This window comes from Apteryx rowi, unplaced genomic scaffold, assembly GCF_003343035.1.
Source record: "Apteryx rowi isolate R43461 unplaced genomic scaffold, aptRow1 scaffold_647, whole genome shotgun sequence".
NCBI lineage: Eukaryota > Metazoa > Chordata > Aves > Apterygiformes > Apterygidae > Apteryx > Apteryx rowi.
This window is the reverse complement of record NW_020450924.1, coordinates 16,039-34,683: the sequence shown is the minus strand read 5'-3', so window position 1 is coordinate 34,683 and position 18,645 is coordinate 16,039. Positions and strand designations below refer to the sequence as shown.

Here is an 18,645-nt window from a genome sequence, read left to right as displayed (position 1 = left end):
TTGTTTGAGCCTGTCTGAATAGTCCTGCTGCTGAACGTTTAGCTGTGGTTTATCTGTCCCTCTCACTAGAATGCATTAATTGGGCAGCAGATGTGTTTTTCAGCTGTATGGGGAAAGACTGAACTAGATTTTTTCAGATGTATTTTCTGAATGAATATAATGAAATACAGGGATGGCAGCTGATTTGCAAGCCAGTCATTTCATCCGGGGTTTCTGATTACATTGAAACTACAGGAATTGATTTTGAGTCATCAGAACTTGAAGACAGAATTAATTCCCTATGCTATAAGTCATTACAGTCCAGTTTTTCTTCATAATCTTAGACATTGAAAAGTTAGCATTTATACAAAAATGATGTTAGCTATAGAAATGTTTTCAAGAACTGCAAACGGGTTTTATATTCTTGTGGGTTTTTTTAGTTGCTCATTCTGTATGAATTGTGTAAACACTGGCAATGTTGGTGGAATATGGAGATAATATATAAATGGATTGACTTAACTTTTAAAAGAGAAATCACAGATGTTTTCAGTTTTCAGTACTTTCTGAGTACTGAGGATATAGATTTTCTGAAGTGTATTCTGTTACTCATTTTGTATGCCATCAGTAAATTCTTAACTGTGTTTACAGTCTTCTGACAAGAAGACGTATTTTCTGGTAGCTAGAGACTAAACCAGAAGTCACTTGTATTATGTTCTTAGCTCTGTTTTCTAGTATCTCCTCTGGCCCAAGTTTAACTTGCACAGGAAAAAGAAGCTTTAATGGAAAGGTCTGTGGATGAAGGATTCTGTTTGTGATGAAATATTGTTTGCTCATTAACTCAAATATGTACTGTATTCTTATTCTAATTTCCAACATACTGTTCTATGGCAACTTCAGGTATTTTATTTCAGATGAAGGCAGTGGGCTGTATGTTTGCACAGTGCCTGATTAAATTGGCTTTTGACTGTAACTATTTTTCTATTGCTTATTGAAAAATGATACAAATTCTGAGCACAAATTGAGTAATTATGAATTAGTTTAGATCCTTGCAACAATTAATAATGTCTCCTCAGTGCTTGCTGGAGAAATGATGAATATAGGTGGGTTAATGGAGAAGCCCATTATTGCATGCTACAGGTTAAATTCCCTCCTTTGTTAAGGTTTGGCATAGTTGCGTTAGCTTAGGAAGGACTTCAATATTCACTTCGAGATTAAATATAATAGCCTTAACTATCCATGTTTGTTGTGCAGAATGCCTTTTTAGCTGAAATATGCTCTGATACCTGTTAATTAATGATAATTTTTTTTTATTATACAAACCTTTGTTCACTTTGACAGACTCGGGAATTGGCTGTACTAGAAGCATTCCTGCTGGTTGGTTAAGCTTTTTCTTTAGCGCAGACAACCACAAGGTGGTGCCTTTTCATCGTCCAAAAGGGAAAGGAATCTTGTTTAACAAAGTTCGTGTTGGCTTTTGGCCTGTTGCTTGACAGAAATGAGAAGCGCAGACACCGAGGTGACTGTTTTGATCCTTTTCTCCCTGAACATATGTGAACGCTATCGTTCTCTATTCTTACAACCTCCGTGTGAGATTGTGATGCTCAAAGATTCAGGACTAGTAGAAAAGGATGGTGACTTGTAAATTAAAATTGAGCTGTGTTGGCAGACTAATGCAAAGATTGGCCTTGGAGTGCTAAAGTTGTGCAGGCCAGGGCCAGAGCATCTTGTGAAATCAGACCTAGAAGTGCAACAGCTGTTACATAGCAGGCTTGACCTGCATTGGTGAAGCTAGGCAAGATCCTGAAAATGGAAGAGTGAGAAGTGCCTCAGGCCAGTGTGTGTGTGGGGAGAATTAGCATCACGTTGACATTTCTGTTTCAGTTGCATCATAGTTTATCTGTGTAAGTTGAATTTAGTTGAAGACGAGGCACTTAGAAAACTGTTTAAAATATTACCCTCCAAATAAGAACTGAGAACAGAAGTATTTAAAGGAAGAGTTTTTCACATGACCTGCATATAATTCCCAGTTGTGAACCCTCTGGCAATGAGCATGAAATCCAAAACACAGCTGATAGGTGAAAGGGTTGTTGTCAGCTCAGACCAAACACTTGAGTATTCATAGCTTGGTGCTTTTACAAACAGGCATTAAAGTACATCAGAATAATTTGGTTTTGAGATCTGTACAGGAACCCCCTCCTAGCTGTATGCAGTTTCAGATGCAGTCACAATCAGTGCTGAAGGAGAACCAGGTGTGCACCATATTGTACTAGTTTTCCTCCAAAACAGCAAGCCTCAATCCCTTCCCTAACTCCCTGCCAAATTTCCTGCTATAAATTGGTCTTATATTTGCCTGTTTGTACCTTGTGACCCCTGCAGAATATTTGTGGTATTTTAAACCCTGCATTGTGTGCATGACACAGTGTTTAGTTTGGAAGTGAAGTTTAATTTAATCTCAGATGCTGATTGTGGTGTTTATTTTGGAACCCGCAAGTAGGAGGCAACATTTTACATTTTATTAGTCTAGATGAAGTCTCCCTGTTACTTGATAACCATGTATATGTTTGAATGAAAAGATCAATATTCAGAGGAATGCTGAAACATGGATGGCATTTGGATACAGCCTCTTATCCGCTCTAGGTTTGGATTCTATTAGAAATCAAAAATCCTTGGGTATTTGTGGTTTGCTGTGGCGATAGTGACAGAGTGGCTGTTTTGTTTTGTAGAGGATTACGTATCATTGCTCTCTGCGTGCCAGTGGAGCTGGAGAGGGAGCTGTTTTGGAAAGAGCTATGTTCACGTTAGAGGAGAGGCTTTCTCTGTTTGCTTCTTGCATCTATTGCAAATGGAGGGAGGTGTGTTTGCAGAAGGAGGTTATAGTTCTGTGGTCCTGGCCTTGTTTCCTTTGCTTCCCACATGTCTATGTTTAAAGCAGAATAAGCAAGTAGTAGAAGCTGACTGGTTACACCCGTGTTCCCCTCCCCTCTGCCCCCCAAAAGAAGCACCAACCCAAGCCTCTCAATAAAGCTGCTCCCGGGGTGTGCGGTTAATAATGTGTGTGGTGGTAATGCTGTCTCTGACTCTTATCTTGCTCTGAGTATTGAGGAGCCTGGGGAAAAAAGGGGGATGAGTTTCCATGAGTCCTCTTTAATAAAATGTGATGGAAAAAGAAATGTAATAGGTGAAAGGAATCCAGCAGCAGACTTTAATACAGCATTGCAAGGACACTTGTCTTGTCACTATTTTGACTGCTGAAGCTAAGCAGTTTTGATGCATAGTTCTGTATGTCATAAAATAGCAAATACTGCAAGAGATGCAGTGAAGGGTGTGGTATATGAATAATTCCAAGCTGTATTTTCCTGTAATATTCTACTTGTGTTCTTCTCCTATAAGAAAATTATTTCAAGAGAAGTGTTTGAATTCTCTCCTCATAAAGCAATGCAATTAAAAGACAAGATTTGCTAATCTGGGAATTTTGGAGATACCACATACTCTCTATTCCAAACCCTTGTGTAGCAGAATGCAGTGTTATTACCACTACGGTTTTCTGGTGGCTTTTGGCAAATGCTGCTCTTCTGACGTTTGCTGTAAGTCTTTTCCATATCTGATTTCCCTGATATTTTGAGAGAAAACAGGGTCTTATGATAAGAACATACCCAAGATCAGAGAAAAGCAGGCTAAAGTTATTTTTAACAGTAGTAGAATAATTTGATCATCTCCATGAGAAGTGGAATGGGGAATACTTTTTTAAAAATTTTTTTCTTTCAGTTTAATTGCAAATCTGAAGATCTGCTTTAGAGCACTGTATTAACTTGGATTCCAGATCTCAAAGGACACAGCCTCGTCTGCTCAACATAGTGTTTGCGTTAATCTGCATGGTGGACAGAAGTGAAGGTATGGTATCATGCGGATGAATTATTTCTGCATGATGTTTCTGGCACTAGCTTCCATTTGTTGTCTGTAGAAATACTGCACTTAAGTACAGACACAGTAGATGGCACTTTAGTCATTGATTTTATGATGTAGGAAAGAAAGCCAAGCTTGGTTATGAAGTTAGCTGTTTTTAAAAATAGGCACATTCTATTGGAAGAGCAGTTTCAAAGCTTTGCTTTTGGTAAGATAGTCCTAGGAGACAGTTAAACATCCACAATTTTTTTTAAGTACAATCAGGTCCTCTCTGAGTCTGAGTTTGCTGAATTTTTAAAAAGATAAATGGGCAAGACATGATCAGCCTGAATCATAAATATGAAGAGGCAGGTTCCCTTTAAACATGTTGACAGTGTTCCTTTTTGGTTTTGTAATCTGTTCTTCACAACATATTGTCTAATATTGTTTATTCATTTCTTTCTAGTCTTGCTTACCTCATCTAACCATTTGTGATGCGACTCCTGACAGTAGTTGGAGGGTAAAATCTGCTGACAAAGTGAATCTCTTACTCTCAGAACGGTTAGAATGCTACGCTCCTTACTACAGCTGAGCCTGGCTGCCAAGGCTAAGAGTATGCCAGTGGTTTTGCTAATCAATATATAACCATGAGATTGAGGGTATTCCAAAGTAGTTATCTGATGCTACGTTCAGTGCTGTACCCTTGGACAGTACTATTTGGTCATTTGTTTGTTCTCAAATACCTAGTTTTCAGTATTAGCAGGTAGTGGATTGACAGTCCTGAAAGCTGAAGTGATAATACAGACTTCCCCAATAACATCCTGTCACTGTGATTCAGCACTAATCTGTATTGTGGAGCTGAGAGGGTGTAGTCAGACTCAGCTAATGATTCATACTTTGGCCCTTCTGCTGATGCTCTTATAATATTTAGCTTCTTTTAATAAGGACACAATTGGACTCAAACTGGGACTAACTTCATTTATATTCTTCTTCCTATGTCATTTTACCACTCTGCCAATTCCAGGTTTTAGAGTTCACAAAAATGTTTAAGGTATTTAAAGGCAAAAAAACCCCAAAACCAAAAAAACAAACAACCCCCCCCCCCCCCCCCACTTATTTATTAGAGGACAGAGTGTTCTGAGAGTGTATCTTTCAGTTTGTTTAACCAATAGGTAGAGATACTTATGGTTCACTAAAATTTATGTGATTGTAACTACATCATTTGGAGAAATGTTGCATGTTAAACAGGTGTTACCTGCTGCTGATTTTGATCAATGTGACTTTGCAGGGAACTTATCCTTTGTTTTGTTTTATGACTTGAGTATTTGCCAATGAGTTTCATCTCTCAGTACAGCTTTTTCTGATTGATTCTAATTTTACTGTAAGTTACTGAAAAGTAAATACCAAGAGAAAAGTGACAAGAACTTCATCTGAGGGCTTAAATGATTATAGCTTCATACTAGCGTGCGCTCCATTCATCCCATGATTAAGACAAGTCCCCTGATGTAGCTGCATCTGTCCCTAATTCAAGATGCTCCCTTCAGGTTAGAGAGTAATTAAATCCTCTTAGCAGCTAGTCTATTTTGTTAATATTTTTTCCTTCTAAAAGGCCAGCTTTTTCCTTTTTGATTGAGACTCCCCAGCAGGAGGTACCTTTTTGCTTTGCCAGTTGGAGAAAGCCCGCATCCATTTACAAAGACTATCTTGGAACTCACAGGCATTTCATTTTAATTTTAAGCAACCATCCCTTTACTGCTGCCTTCGGAACAGCTCAGCTGTGGAAGAAGTGAGCTAATCTGGAATTTTGAAAGTGAAGTACTTAGCGAAGCCCTGGGGTTTACTGTAATTCCAGTTGGAGTAATTAAGGAGAGGAATTGCACGCCCTGTACTTCTTTTTTTATTTTTTATTTTTAATTAGTCTTCCTTTGATCTAGTCTCTCAATTTAAATTTTAAGATCTGAATCAACAGCCTGCCACAGTATATTGCTTAACTCCACTCCTTCTGAGCCTGTAGAGGAGATGGATATTCTTGTTTATGCTTTGTTTTGTATTTTGTTGAGGGAAGGTGTTGCCTATCTCTCCTGCTTCATATTTTTTATTGAGATTCCTTCCAGCTAACTCTTGCTTTCCTCCTCTCTTCCCCACTTCATTACAGATCTACATTCTTTATCCTCAGACATCTCCACCAACTTTCCATTCATTCCAGGATCTAGTTGAGAATTGTAACTCTTAGAAATGTGTCTTAGGCATCGTCGTAGATTGTTTCCTTCACTATGAAGCAAGCCCATTCATCGTTCTCCCGTGTGACTTCTCATTTATAGGAAGAACTATCTTCTTTGCAGCTTTGCCATTTGGAATAGGCTTCCTGCACTTCTCTGCCTTGCTGGATGAACTGTTTATTTTTAGCTCTTAATTTGAAAGTTTCTCTCGTTTCGCTTGTGTGCCCTCTTGTTTCTCTCACGCGCTCTCTTGTCTCATTTGTTTCTACCTAGGCATCAAAGTCCCCTTTACTACAGCAGTATATTTAATGTCCAGGTTTATCACTATGTTGCTTTTGTGATGCAGTGTATGTAAAAATAAGTAAAATACTCTTTTGCTAATTCTGTAACATAGATGCTGAAATTTGTCTATCTTGATGGTATCAGTAATGAGTATTATGTTTTTCTAGGAGATTTTGGTAAGTACAGGCTACGGTTGTTGTGCACGTCCTCTTATGATGGAAGGAATCTAGCCAGCATCCTTCCCATTAGTTGGTGTGAAGGAGGAGAGCGGCAGTTTGTCAAAGGCGTCAGGTCAACCATGATTTCTTGAAGAAAAGTCATGAAAACATTAATGTCAACATAAAACAAATACAACTTCAGTTTTTGAAGCCTTATTCAAAAAAATTTCCTTCCAAAAAGCTGCTGGGCAAATGTGGTAAAAGACCAGGATTCTATGCTATCTGCTTTGGAAAAATAAAACTTTGTATTGGCATTACTGAGATTTGAACGTTGTTTCTAGGAGTTGGAAATTTTAGCATTAAACTAAGTTATGTTACTATGAATCTTTTGTTATTTCTGAGTGGATACATGCCCTTTTATATTTTATAAACAAGGAAAAAATGTTTGGAGCGTCTGATATAGTTCAGTGGACAAAAATGTGTATAGACACATGCTGTAGTTGTGATTTTTTTAATAATTAGCCAATTTTTTTTATTTATTTTAGTGAATAAGACTTTGCTACAGATCATCTGTGATAATTTGCCTGATCAATGATATAGCTACGAGTTGTGGTTTTTTTCTACTGCAATTTGTATATTCCTGCTAGCTTTTAAAAATACCCTCTTTTGTGTTTCCTGCTTTGTTACAGTCCCTGAGAATCAACAATGCAGCCGCCCTGCAGGCAATGGGCTTGCTAGTAGGTGACCGGAAGATCTCTTGTTCTTTGCCTTATTTGTGAATTCTAGGCTGTTACTATTTACTTTAAGGGCAGTGTTACAAGGTTAAAACTAGTTCTGTGGGTTTCTTTAATGTAGTTTGGTTATCTAGTTACATCTGTATCATTATGAATTAATAAAAGAGGGAGGGATTGCATATGAGTTTTTCTAGAGTCTAGTGGAATCTAACTTTCATGATTGGTGCTTACTCTCTGATTTTATGTAACTCAGGTTTGATAATTACAATACAGAGTCTGATTTAGGTCTAGTTTTATCTGATTTCAAGGAATAACAGTATGTAAGTTTGAAATATGCTGCGAGTGTTTTTCTCTTTAAAATGGTGGAAACTTCAAGTTCTTCTAGCCCTTAAAAACAAACAAGTAAAAGATAAAATACAATGGATTCTGTATCTGCTTATGGTCAAATAGTATGCAATATATGCTATAGTATAATATTTATCATATACATACCCAATCAAAGTTATTTGAATAAAGAGCTGTTTAGTTGAGCTGCAGTCAGAAATATCTAAAAGAGCTTGCTGCATATTGCTTCTGTGTGTGGAGGCTTCAGATTAGTTTCACTCTTAATATTTTTGGACTTTTTTTTTATAGCCTTGGCAAAGGCTTTCAGTTCTGGGAGAAGAATGATTAAAGAACTAATTATTTTCATGATGAAATGAAATGACAAAATGACAAAAGTCATTTTGACTGCTTGGTTTTCTGTAAGGTCTTTATCTCATACAGTTTCACATACTATGCATTTAAAGCAAAACAAAAACCCATGATCCTATGAATAAAAAGAATTATCCCAAGATATTGGAAATAGAGAAACCAAGAAAGATTCTTGCTATTTTATATCTGCAGAGGTGGTTGAAGTATTGCATTGTGAAGGTCACATTAATATATTGATTGCTTGATTTTCAAAGATATGCAGGATAATATTCTTCCAGAAAATAACCTTTAAATGAAAGTTCATAGTTTTGCAACATGAAGCATGCCAATTTCATTCTAGGTTTTGAAAACATCAAGGATGGGGAGCAGTTATGTTGTTGGGTTTTTTGTTTTTTGTTTTTTGCTTTGAAATCACTTTTATATAACCCAAAAGTTTACCAAATTGCGAGTGATTATGAATATTTAGGATCCTAAATACAGGGGAACTTCAGATTATTTGGATAAAGTGATCAAACCAATCACATTCATGGATAGCATATGCAGGTTTCTGTGGTTTCTCTCAATTGAGTCCATCATGGAATAAATTAGAAGGAAGTAAGTTCATGTAAACAAATTGCATAAATAATAAACTTTCCCCAGTAATCTGTTCATGTCGCTCTAGTCTTAGAGAGCTGTTAGCTTGTTTCATGAATATGCTGCACTATAAGATTATATAAAGTGGACAAAAGCAACTTAAAAAAGACTCAGAAGGCTTTAATAAGATGGAAATCTGAATATTGTATTAGCAAAACAAATAATGTTATTAGTCATTTTAAGACAGAGAACTTTTACTGTTCCCAGTGAGTCAGAACTTTTCTGACTCGCTGGGAATAGTACCAATGTACAAGTTCTCATATGAGATTGATGGCTTCTAGAACATCTTGTTTTGGAACCGATGGCTTTCTTAGTTTAGCTTTCCTAGCTTTTCTGTGGTCCAGGGAAATTAAGTTCGAAGCTTTTCTAATTAGTGGAAGACACAGCAGTAGATTTGGGGGTGGGAAAGTAAATTACTCATAATTGGGAGCTTAAACTGAGTTTTAAACCCACTTAAGCTGAATTGTTCCAAGACTGAGTGAATGGAAATGAGTCTGTAGTAGAAATGTTGCAGAGTTGGTGTGAGGAAATGAGAGTTGCTCAGTGTTCCCTTTTTATGGTAGCAAAACCTCACTGTTGCTTTTTCTTACATTTTTTCCTAGGCCTGGTTCTGTCTGATACTCAGTTCCAGTAGCACACTTTCCCCCATCCTTTGCTTTTGCTGGGTCTGGACACTTTGGAGTGACTCTTTTGCTATTCAACAAAATTTATTAGCTTAGATTCTGTAATACACCTTTTCTCGTTAAAAGGGCATGTATCATTAGTGAATCTGTATTGGTGGGGATCTAGTTGTTTATGTGAATATTTAGAACCTTAGTATTTAGGGAAAAGGGCTCTTGTTTATTCCCTTTAAGTGCGTTGTGTCTTTGACCAGACTTGCTTTGTGCTATCACAGTAGAAATGCTGGTTGTAACAGATCACACTTGATTTCTGACATAGTGGCTTTATCAAGCCTAGCATGGGTACTTCCAATAAGCGTCATAAAGGAGGAACTTTTCTATTAATGAAAGATACTATTGGCTAGGTGTTTGTCTTCACTAGATTACAAAAGGTATTAACGTGTTCAAGTTAATTGGTAAAAAGAAGTGAATTTTCTCCACCCTTTGGTTCTTGGGTATAAATACATGGGTCTACTGACTTATACAGTCATGGTAGTGCAGTCATATCTGTAAGATGAGACAGAAGTTGAATAGTGCGCACAAAGATCTGATGAATAATTTGGCCATGTCTCTGGTCTCAAAAGTGCCATAAGGTGGTTGTTATCCAGTCAGAGTGGAGGAGACTTAGGTTTTTAAGGTCTCTTCTGAAAGATCCTCAGATGGTAAATTGAATGAAACTCTACAATCAGCAGCAGGGTGCAGATGAAAGAAGCTGTGGTTCCAGAGAGTCTAGGTATTTGAAACCTGAGGCAAAGAGATCCAAGTCATTCCCTGTAGCATTTAATGGAATGACAGCATTTTGCTTCTAAATCTAATTAAATATCAGCTAGTAAATGGAGAAGGAATGAAAGACAATGGAAATGTTTTAATTTTGAAGTATTATATACTCTTTTTGTTTTGAAATGTGAATATTGAAGGGAGATTTAAAAATAATAATAAAAAGGCACAATATTTTCTTTCTTTCATTTTCTCTCTCTCTCACTCTCTCACTGCAAAGCAGATCTTTCAGTATTTTGTCAAGTGTACAGAGCCTTTAATATTCAGCCCGCAGAGATTTGCTGACTTTTTTGAAAGTTTAGGAAGAACAGATAAAGGGATGGGGAACAAAAGGGGTGTGTATTTACTTGTCAAAGGTGTGGAATTTACAGATATTAAAAAAAGCAGAACTGGCCAAGGATAAAAACTGAAAGGAATGTATAAAAAGTTATACTGCTTTGGGTCGATGCTATTTTCCCTGTAGGCATTTGAATCTATGCATGAAGTTTGTTTTTGTGTAGCCAAAGATGATTTATGATTTCAACATGCCCAGTGGGTTAAACTCTGAGAATGTTTCATAACAAAGATAACCAGAATAAATAGTGTATGGATTCTTTATTCATTTGAAGGTGAACCTCAAAGTAAGCAGCACTGGTTTCCTGAATGTTTAAGTGGTATTTTGCTGTGTTTGACTAATAGGTGTTGCAAGTTTAAGAATTTCAAATAGCAGGATGGATTTCATAGAGAATAACAGTGAGTGAAACAGTGGTCTGTCCAGTGAGATTCTTTAACATCGCTTCCTCTTGTTCAGATGAACAATCATAGAAATTACAAAAAGGTTTTAGGTGCTCATCATGTAAGAAAATCAAGTCATCTTTAATATTAAAAATGGGTGTTTGGATGCTTAGGATCAGTATTTTTGTTCTTTAAAATAGTGTTTTGTTTGAGAGCATTGACCAAGGAGATATTCTGCATAATTTTTTTAATACAAAATAGGTTGTAGGAATAGGTTGTAGGAATGGAAAAATATATGTCCAAGACAAATTTTTGGCTTTTAGTCTATGTAAAGATAGGATATTCGGAAATAAAATTAGTATGGACAGAGGAGGGCTTTAAATATTTGACCTGCACTGAAGTTCCAAGTCAGTATAGCTTCTCTTCAGCTCTGGGTACAACTTGCACCTTTTAGCAGCAAAGCAAAAGAGCAAGACAGATGAAGTTTTGCTGTAGATGGTACCAGATCCTTTAATTTATAATTTGTTTGCTGAAAAAGTTTGCTCTTTCTTAGCTCAAATAATATCACCTGGTAATGTGACACTGAAGCTTAAGTTGTAGCATTGTGCTTTACATTGAAATATTTGCTTGATTGTAATCATTTGAGGTTTTTATTTATTGCAGCAAGCATATTTTCAATGGACATTGATATATTTTATGAATGCTGCAGTGAAGGAAAGCTGTTTTTAAACTCATAAATCTAATGTGGGTCTTTTGGTTACAAGGTACACATCAGCTTTAAGATTACAGAGATAACATCTTGACCTCTTAGCACCTTAGATTCAAGTCCTGACAATGTGTCTTCAGTAAGATCTAACTGTTACTTATTTCTTATCCATTTGTGGAAGTATTGCAGTTATGCTTATGAATCTTTTTTTCAAAATGTTTCCCTTTTCTTTCTAAAAATGTCAGCCTATCAACTAGAATAGCAATATCATAGAGAACCAATCTGTTATGATATGGTTTTGGACAGTGGTTGACCCAGTTTATGCTGAGTTTTGCCAGTTTGGATACCATTCCTCGTTTTAATCTTCACCGAAGCATGGCTGTGATGCCTGTCTGTCTGTCTCCTTTCATCCTGCTGTGGCCACATGCTCTGCACATAGTTTATAAAAGTTTGTGATAGTTATGTCAAGGACTCAGTCGTACTACTGAAATTTCACATCTGAGTAAGGTAGTTGATGGAGATTTAGTAGGGAAATAAATTACTTTTAGATTATTTGTGTGGAAATCCTAAAGCAGCTCAGGCACCTGAAAAAGTAGGATGGTAGGGCAGGAAGGATGGTATGAGTAGTTTACTACATGCTTAGTTTGCTGGAATTAAGTAGCTTGGCTCTTAAAGCAAGGTCTGCATGTGCATACTTCTGCTGCCCTACTGATATTCTCAGCCCCAGAGAACCTGCAGGATTTGTTTAGAAGTTTTAGCAACAAAAGGAGTATGTGGTGTTATATAGCACTATTACCATGTGGGCAATTTTTTTGTGTATATTGTGCTGTGTATAGTGTGATAAGTTTATGCACCAGTGGTCTGTATTGAAGGAAAGGTATTTCCTGGCTTCCCAGAAGTCTGATTTTTTTCATCTTGAAATACCATTGATTTGGCTTGGTGTGTGTTAGCAACACAGGTATATTCATGTTATGTCTTCTCTAGACAGTGATAAATGGACCTGTAAAGTACGTTCTGAAGGTGCTAAGGTTTTTCTTATGACTCTTCCATTCAAAATACTATAAATATGCAAAGTGGTTACTGTAATTTTCATGGGAGAATCTGAAATTTCTTTATGAAATATGAATTTGATTCCTAGTTTTTCCCTCAGCAGACTGTTATTGTCCCATTTTATACAGATAAGAACAGGCACACAATGTTAAAAATATTTCAGGGGATTTGCAGAGATGCTGTCTGACCAGGAACTCTCTCTGATTTTGGCTTTTCTCTGTTCAATGCCCATAGAGATGAGGACTAAAATAACTTGGAAAATGTCTTGCAATAAATTAGCAGGATGAAAATTAATGATATACAGTAAATGCACTCATAAATTTATGTGTTTAGATAGATGAGGCTAGCACCAGCAGGGGGTCCCAATCGTATTTAAGATGTTAAGAGAGATTAATTTGTCAGTTTGTATCCTATCTAACATGTTTGCAGTCTGTAAAGAAATACAGATGAGTGGAAAGCTGTTTCGGTGAAGTAGTGCTAGAGTAATGCGAATGGGTAGCATTAGATTCCACCTGGCAATGAAAGGCTGATTTCTTATCTTTTACTAGTTTACTGTCCTCGATGTTCCAAGCAAATGAGGAAGGCCTTTCCAGCTCTGATAAGTTCCTTGCTGTCAAGACACTGCCTTTACTTTTTTCATTATGTTTTAAGGTCATCTTTCATTTTTAAGTCATTACTTGACTACTTTTGTATTACATTAATATGTGTATTCCTATAAATGTATTTGGAATTGTACATAAGATATCATTCGTTTTATTTCTCAGAACAGTGTTAACCTAATTGGAAACTAATATAATTTGAGAAACTACATAATTTGCAAATGTTATTAGCAGCTCACCAACTTAGCAATACCTTTGTATAAGATATTTCTGTATAAGAAACTATGATAAAAGAGCAAAATATATGCCTGCTGAAAGGCCTAATAGTGAGCTACTTGAATTTAACAATGATAGGCTTCTAAGTTGGTATCTTATACTGAGTCAGTATCCTTGATAGGGATAGGTGGACCTGAAAAGTGGGGGTTCTTTCACACTGCACTGGCAAAAATCTTTTAGAGTCTTTTTCTTCAATTCTGTAACTGTAACCTTTACTGTGTTTTCTTTTTCTTACAAAAAGGAATTATTCTTTCACCAGTCTATAGTGCATGCTAATACCTAGAAATGGATGCAAGATAATCAGATTAAGCTGTTCATGGTTAATTTAAAACAACAGGTTGTTCTACCTGTTTCAGAATAGATGATGCAGATGGATGCAGTACTGTGAAAATTGGCATGTTAGTTGTTTTGCTATTCTGGCATCTGCATGAATGCAGTATATAAAAATAAGTTTTATTTGCATAGAAATGATGAAGACAGGATTTGGAGTTTGCTATTAATATCTCACCAGTTAACAAGCTTAAATTCTGTGTTTCAAAGCATATCTAAAAATAAAAGCATGTGAGATTTCAGCTGATGATTATAATGAAAATATTGCCCATTTGTGCATGTTTTGGAATGTTATACTGGTGGGTTGTTTGTTTTTAATTGTTGTAAAACCTCATACAGGGTAGAACTGCATYGTTTTGTAGTTCTTCAAGCAAGTACGTAGGTAAGTAGATGCTAGTGACCTGGTAACGGAAAATGTCACAGAACAGTAGACAAAGCATTTAAAACCACTGTTGTTAAAAAGTCCTCTGGCAAATGCAATGTAAGTAGTGTTGAACTCTTACAGATGTGTACTTTCTCCACAGTCACAAGAAAGGATGAACTTAGTCCCCAGAGGAAATCTGGGAGCTGTGTTTCATTGTCTTAATGAGGAGTAATGCCATATGAAATGATTTATTCCAGAAATGTTCCCTCTGGCAAGTTTGCAGCACTGGCTTTAAGCCTTTAACTATCAAAGCAGAAAGTGTCAGAGGATCCCAGAGCAGCACAGGTATTAAATAAGGAACAGTTCATGTGATGTGATCCTTACTGTGCTACAGAGTTATGCATGTAGCCAGTTTGGCAAAAGTAGAAGGATACGGAATATACGCCGATATTTTAGGTATATGAGGAGTTTAGCAGACCTCATATCTTTGTATGGTTCAATATTTAACTGTGTTTAAATGAGAAATGCTATTGTAATGAGCTGTCATTTCAGAAATGAACAGAGGGGAATAAATTTCAGTTTAGGGTTCTCATAGCTCACCGTTTTGACTAATTTTTTTAAAGTTATGGAATTTTATATTCTTAATCAGTAAATGATACTAAGCAGATTTTATTCCTTAAAAAAATATAATCAGGTTATGATTTCTGCTGTACTAACAACTTGGAGTTGTTTGGTTTTGATGTAGTCTTTAGTCACTTCACTTATGTAATGAGTGGTATTACCTATTACCTAAGTACCTATTACTTATTACCTAAGTCCAGGATGGGAGGCAATGGGCACAAATTGTAACACAGAAAATTCCACTTGAACACAAGAAAACACGTTTTTAGTGTGAGGGTGACTGATGCCTTGGAGCTTCTTGCCTGGGCTATTTGGTGTATTTAAAACCTGAACTCTTGAACTGAAAAGTGTCTGGCTTTGTGACCCAAACTTGCCTCAAGTGTCACTTGCCAAAAACTATGCTTCTATCATATTACATATGAATTTAAAATATGTTCTGTTACTTTTTCCATCAGGAGCTAATTTTTCAAATTAGATGCATTTTAGTAGCTCTTTTTTAAGGAGATGCTGTCAAGATAAAGATCATGATTGTTCTCAAATCTGGCTGAGTTGTCAAATAGCTTAGACAGGGACACAAGATGGTAAAGTAAAATGGSAGTATAGCATTATTACTGATCCTGTAAACAACTCTCCAACAACGGATCCTCCCCAACAGCCTTGCTTGTGACCTTTTAAAAGTATTTTAGAATTCCTTTTATGGTCACTTGTACTTACTTATTTAGGGATAAAGTATTTGGGATTTGCTTCAACTCTGCAGCAGAGGAAGTATCTTGATGTAGAAGTTACCTTTAGACTACATTACACTGCACAACTTATTTCCAGTTTTTAAAAAATATTACTTTCCTTACTATCTGGTCACATGTTTCCATAGGTACTATTATAATACTCTACCTGGTGGTTTCCATTGTCTAAAAATAAAAGCAAGTTAAAAATTAGAATTTGCAGCAAAATTCTTCATAGGAATTTTTTTTACAGTTCTATTGTCTGTTTCTTGACATGTGTGTCCTATTCAGTATTTTCAGTCTTGTTCCTTCCTATCATTGGTGAAGCATTGTTGATACATGTTACAATTTTTAATTTGTTTCCAATTACAAAAGGGAAGGAAAAACCCCAGAACACCACAACAGGCACTTACACGAGATGAAATATTAAGTAATGAATCTTCATGTGTAACATCCTTTAAACTCAGAGGATAATTAATGAGTCAATGCAAATATTTAATGCTAATTCATGATCAATACYAGTTTCTTTAATCAAAACCACAAGGCACTGCATACCCCCCCAAAACCCCATTCATTTTCCATTGAAATGGAACCTTAGAGGCTAAATCTTTTGGAAGTAAAGTCATGAGACAGAAGTTTCATATAAATGTCACTTTAAATGATCCACACTGCTTAAACCGGCTCAGCATCATCTGATCATGCTTTTAAGATATGGTGCTGTTATACTTAAGTGGGTTGGGAATTCCCTTGAGATTTTTGTTGGTCTGAAAAGTCTTCTGTCTGTGGATATACTGATCTAAGTGCACCACAACATTAGTAACAGAAAACTCAATCTTTTTATCAAAAGGCACCTAAACTTTTCAGACTTCCTGATCAGGAGAGGTTTTGATAAATATGTTACACTTCAGAGTTGGAATAGCCTCAGTTGTTGTATTTTCTTAAAGAATCAGGTAGCTCAGAAAAGAAACTGTCATTTCAAGAGTTACTCTGATCTCAACTGCTGTATTGGATTTAGATATAAATAAGAAAAGTTGCCTAAAAGGTGCAGAATTTGACTTCTGTCTACAGTTTTAGAAAAATGCTTGATACTTATATTGTAGAATTAAGATATCTTTGTAAGAAAAATGTTCTAGAAATTATTATAAAAACACATCTGTCAAATAGTGATGTGCTTGGTTTAGAGGATACAGAAGCTGTTCTGAAAGAATTTCACTTTTTAGTGACCATTAAGTGTCAAATGAGGAAAAATATCAAATGACTTTTAATAAACAGGTTAATTAACTCCATTTTGTAGGGGTTCCTTTACTCAACTACTGTCTGGAATGACGTATGATTTTCTTCTTAGTCCAAAGTCAAATGCTGTATTAGTTTCATTTATTTAAACCTAAATCAAAAGCAATACTTAAATATGTTTGTTGTACTTGCTTGGGAGTTATGGCTGACACTGTATATTGCAAGGTTTTTTTGTGGGATGTGTGGGAGAGAGACAATGTTTGGTAATTGCCTTCCATGCAAAATAATGTTCTGCCAAACTTCATATAATCAGTCTGTTATTTGCTTTAGAATTCTTATGGCATTATGTAACATCATCAGTGACATTTTTAAGTGCCCAAGTTATAGTTAAATATCCTAATGGTTTTCATAAAAGCTGTAAGAGAATAGACAATGGAAAGGTAGGTTCAGCAAAGACCTATAGTTGTTATATGAATCCCATAACTGAGCTGTAAAATGCAAGTGCCCAAGAAGCAATTTTAAAGAATAATCTTCTGTAGAGTATTTCTGAGTTGACCATCAAATTTTGTGCTTCTCAGTATGCAAATTCAGTCCTAAATCTCCATGCATGTGTTTATTATTTGCACATATATGAAAACTTGGTGTAGTTGTAATGTTTTATAACATTGTGTAGCTGCAGTGTTTTACAAATTGTTTTACATACTCTATTAATGAGAAGAGTTAATATTCAAAGTTTAGCATGTAGGCTGTAATTTGTTGCTATTGTCTAGTGTTTTTCATTTGGTTTCATGATTGGATAATGGTAAGTTTTAATAAAAGAAGGTCGTTCAGATAAGACACTAGGTATTTATGGTTGTAGGAAAGAGATTTAGCAACTTGGTTCTTTGTCAAAAAATGCAGCCTGATAGAGCTGTAAGGAAGTAAAACTGGATACTTTCAAGGAGCTACAAATGCTTTTAATGCATTTATCTTTTAGATATTTTAGTGAGGAGGACATGTTAGCTTTGACTTGATGCTGTGTTCTGATCAGCTTGGATTGTGGGTAGAATAAGCTTTGTATCCATTCCCCTTAAGGGCATGGTTTGTCACCTGCCTGCAAAACTTTATAGTCGTACACTGTTTCAGTTCAATACAGTTTGCTTATGCTGTTTCATGTTAGCAGCCTGCCTAAAAAATATTCTTTGCCCTAAAATGGTGTCTCAAATTCCCTGGCATTCAAATATTACCTCACATGTGCTAAGACTGTTTCAGGAAATGAGAAGAGTCTTGGATCCCCTTCTGCCTTGGATATCTTAATGTCCCAGGAAGATGGTTTGCTTGCAACTCCTTAATCCATGAAATGTGTAAAGAACCATGCTTAATGCATCTCCTAATTTCCCAGAAGTGAGAACGTGAGCTCATTCTTTCAAATGTTTAGCGCCAACAAAATCGTAGAATAAAATGCTGTTCTCAGTAAAAGCCAGGAAGACAGTTTAGGGGAAAGACTTCTCTTTAAGGTGTTCCTCTGCAATTTCTGCTTTGTCTTGCCCCTCTGATCTTTACAGTTTTGAGTAATTCAACTAAATATATTTGCACTAGCATAAGATGAGATATCTGCCTGGGGTCTTATCGCCTTGTAATTATTACGGTTATCTTCTTGAGCCACTGTCACTGCATGTTACCTACTGCAGTCATCAGCAAGTGTGGCCTTATTCATTATTGTCACTTCAGATGTTGAGGGGTGGGAAAGATGCAAGCTCTGAGAGCAAACCTCCCTTATGCATTTTCCACCTCAAGAATACGTTGTTAATGATAAGCAGCAAGTGTCTGTCAAATACAGAAATGGAATTTCTGAATAAAAAACTTCTCATTGTAACCAAAACTTCATTCATCTAGATGCCACATGTTGTTGTGTAAGGCATGTTCTATTCTTCTTGTAAATGGCTAAATAATTTATATCACTGTCTTTGGCTTGTCACAGATACAGTGGATGGAGGGAAGGCTCTGGTGATCTTTCACCAAAGGCTATCTGAAC

At 36.2% G+C, this 18,645-nt stretch overlaps 1 protein-coding gene across 3 annotated transcripts in view; it reads left to right on the top strand.

The window, feature by feature from the left end:
- Positions 1 to 18,645, top strand: part of RAD51B (RAD51 paralog B) — a 70,646-nt gene that overhangs the window by 37,285 nt on the left and 14,716 nt on the right. The window contains exon 9 of one of the 3 annotated variants that reach the window (XM_026084584.1): positions 7,210 to 7,257. The exons of the other annotated variants lie outside the window; for them this stretch is intronic. Within the exon in view, the coding sequence (XP_025940369.1) occupies positions 7,210 to 7,257 (48 nt within the window). The remainder of the gene's footprint in view (positions 1 to 7,209; positions 7,258 to 18,645) is intronic. 3 annotated transcript variants of the gene reach the window in all.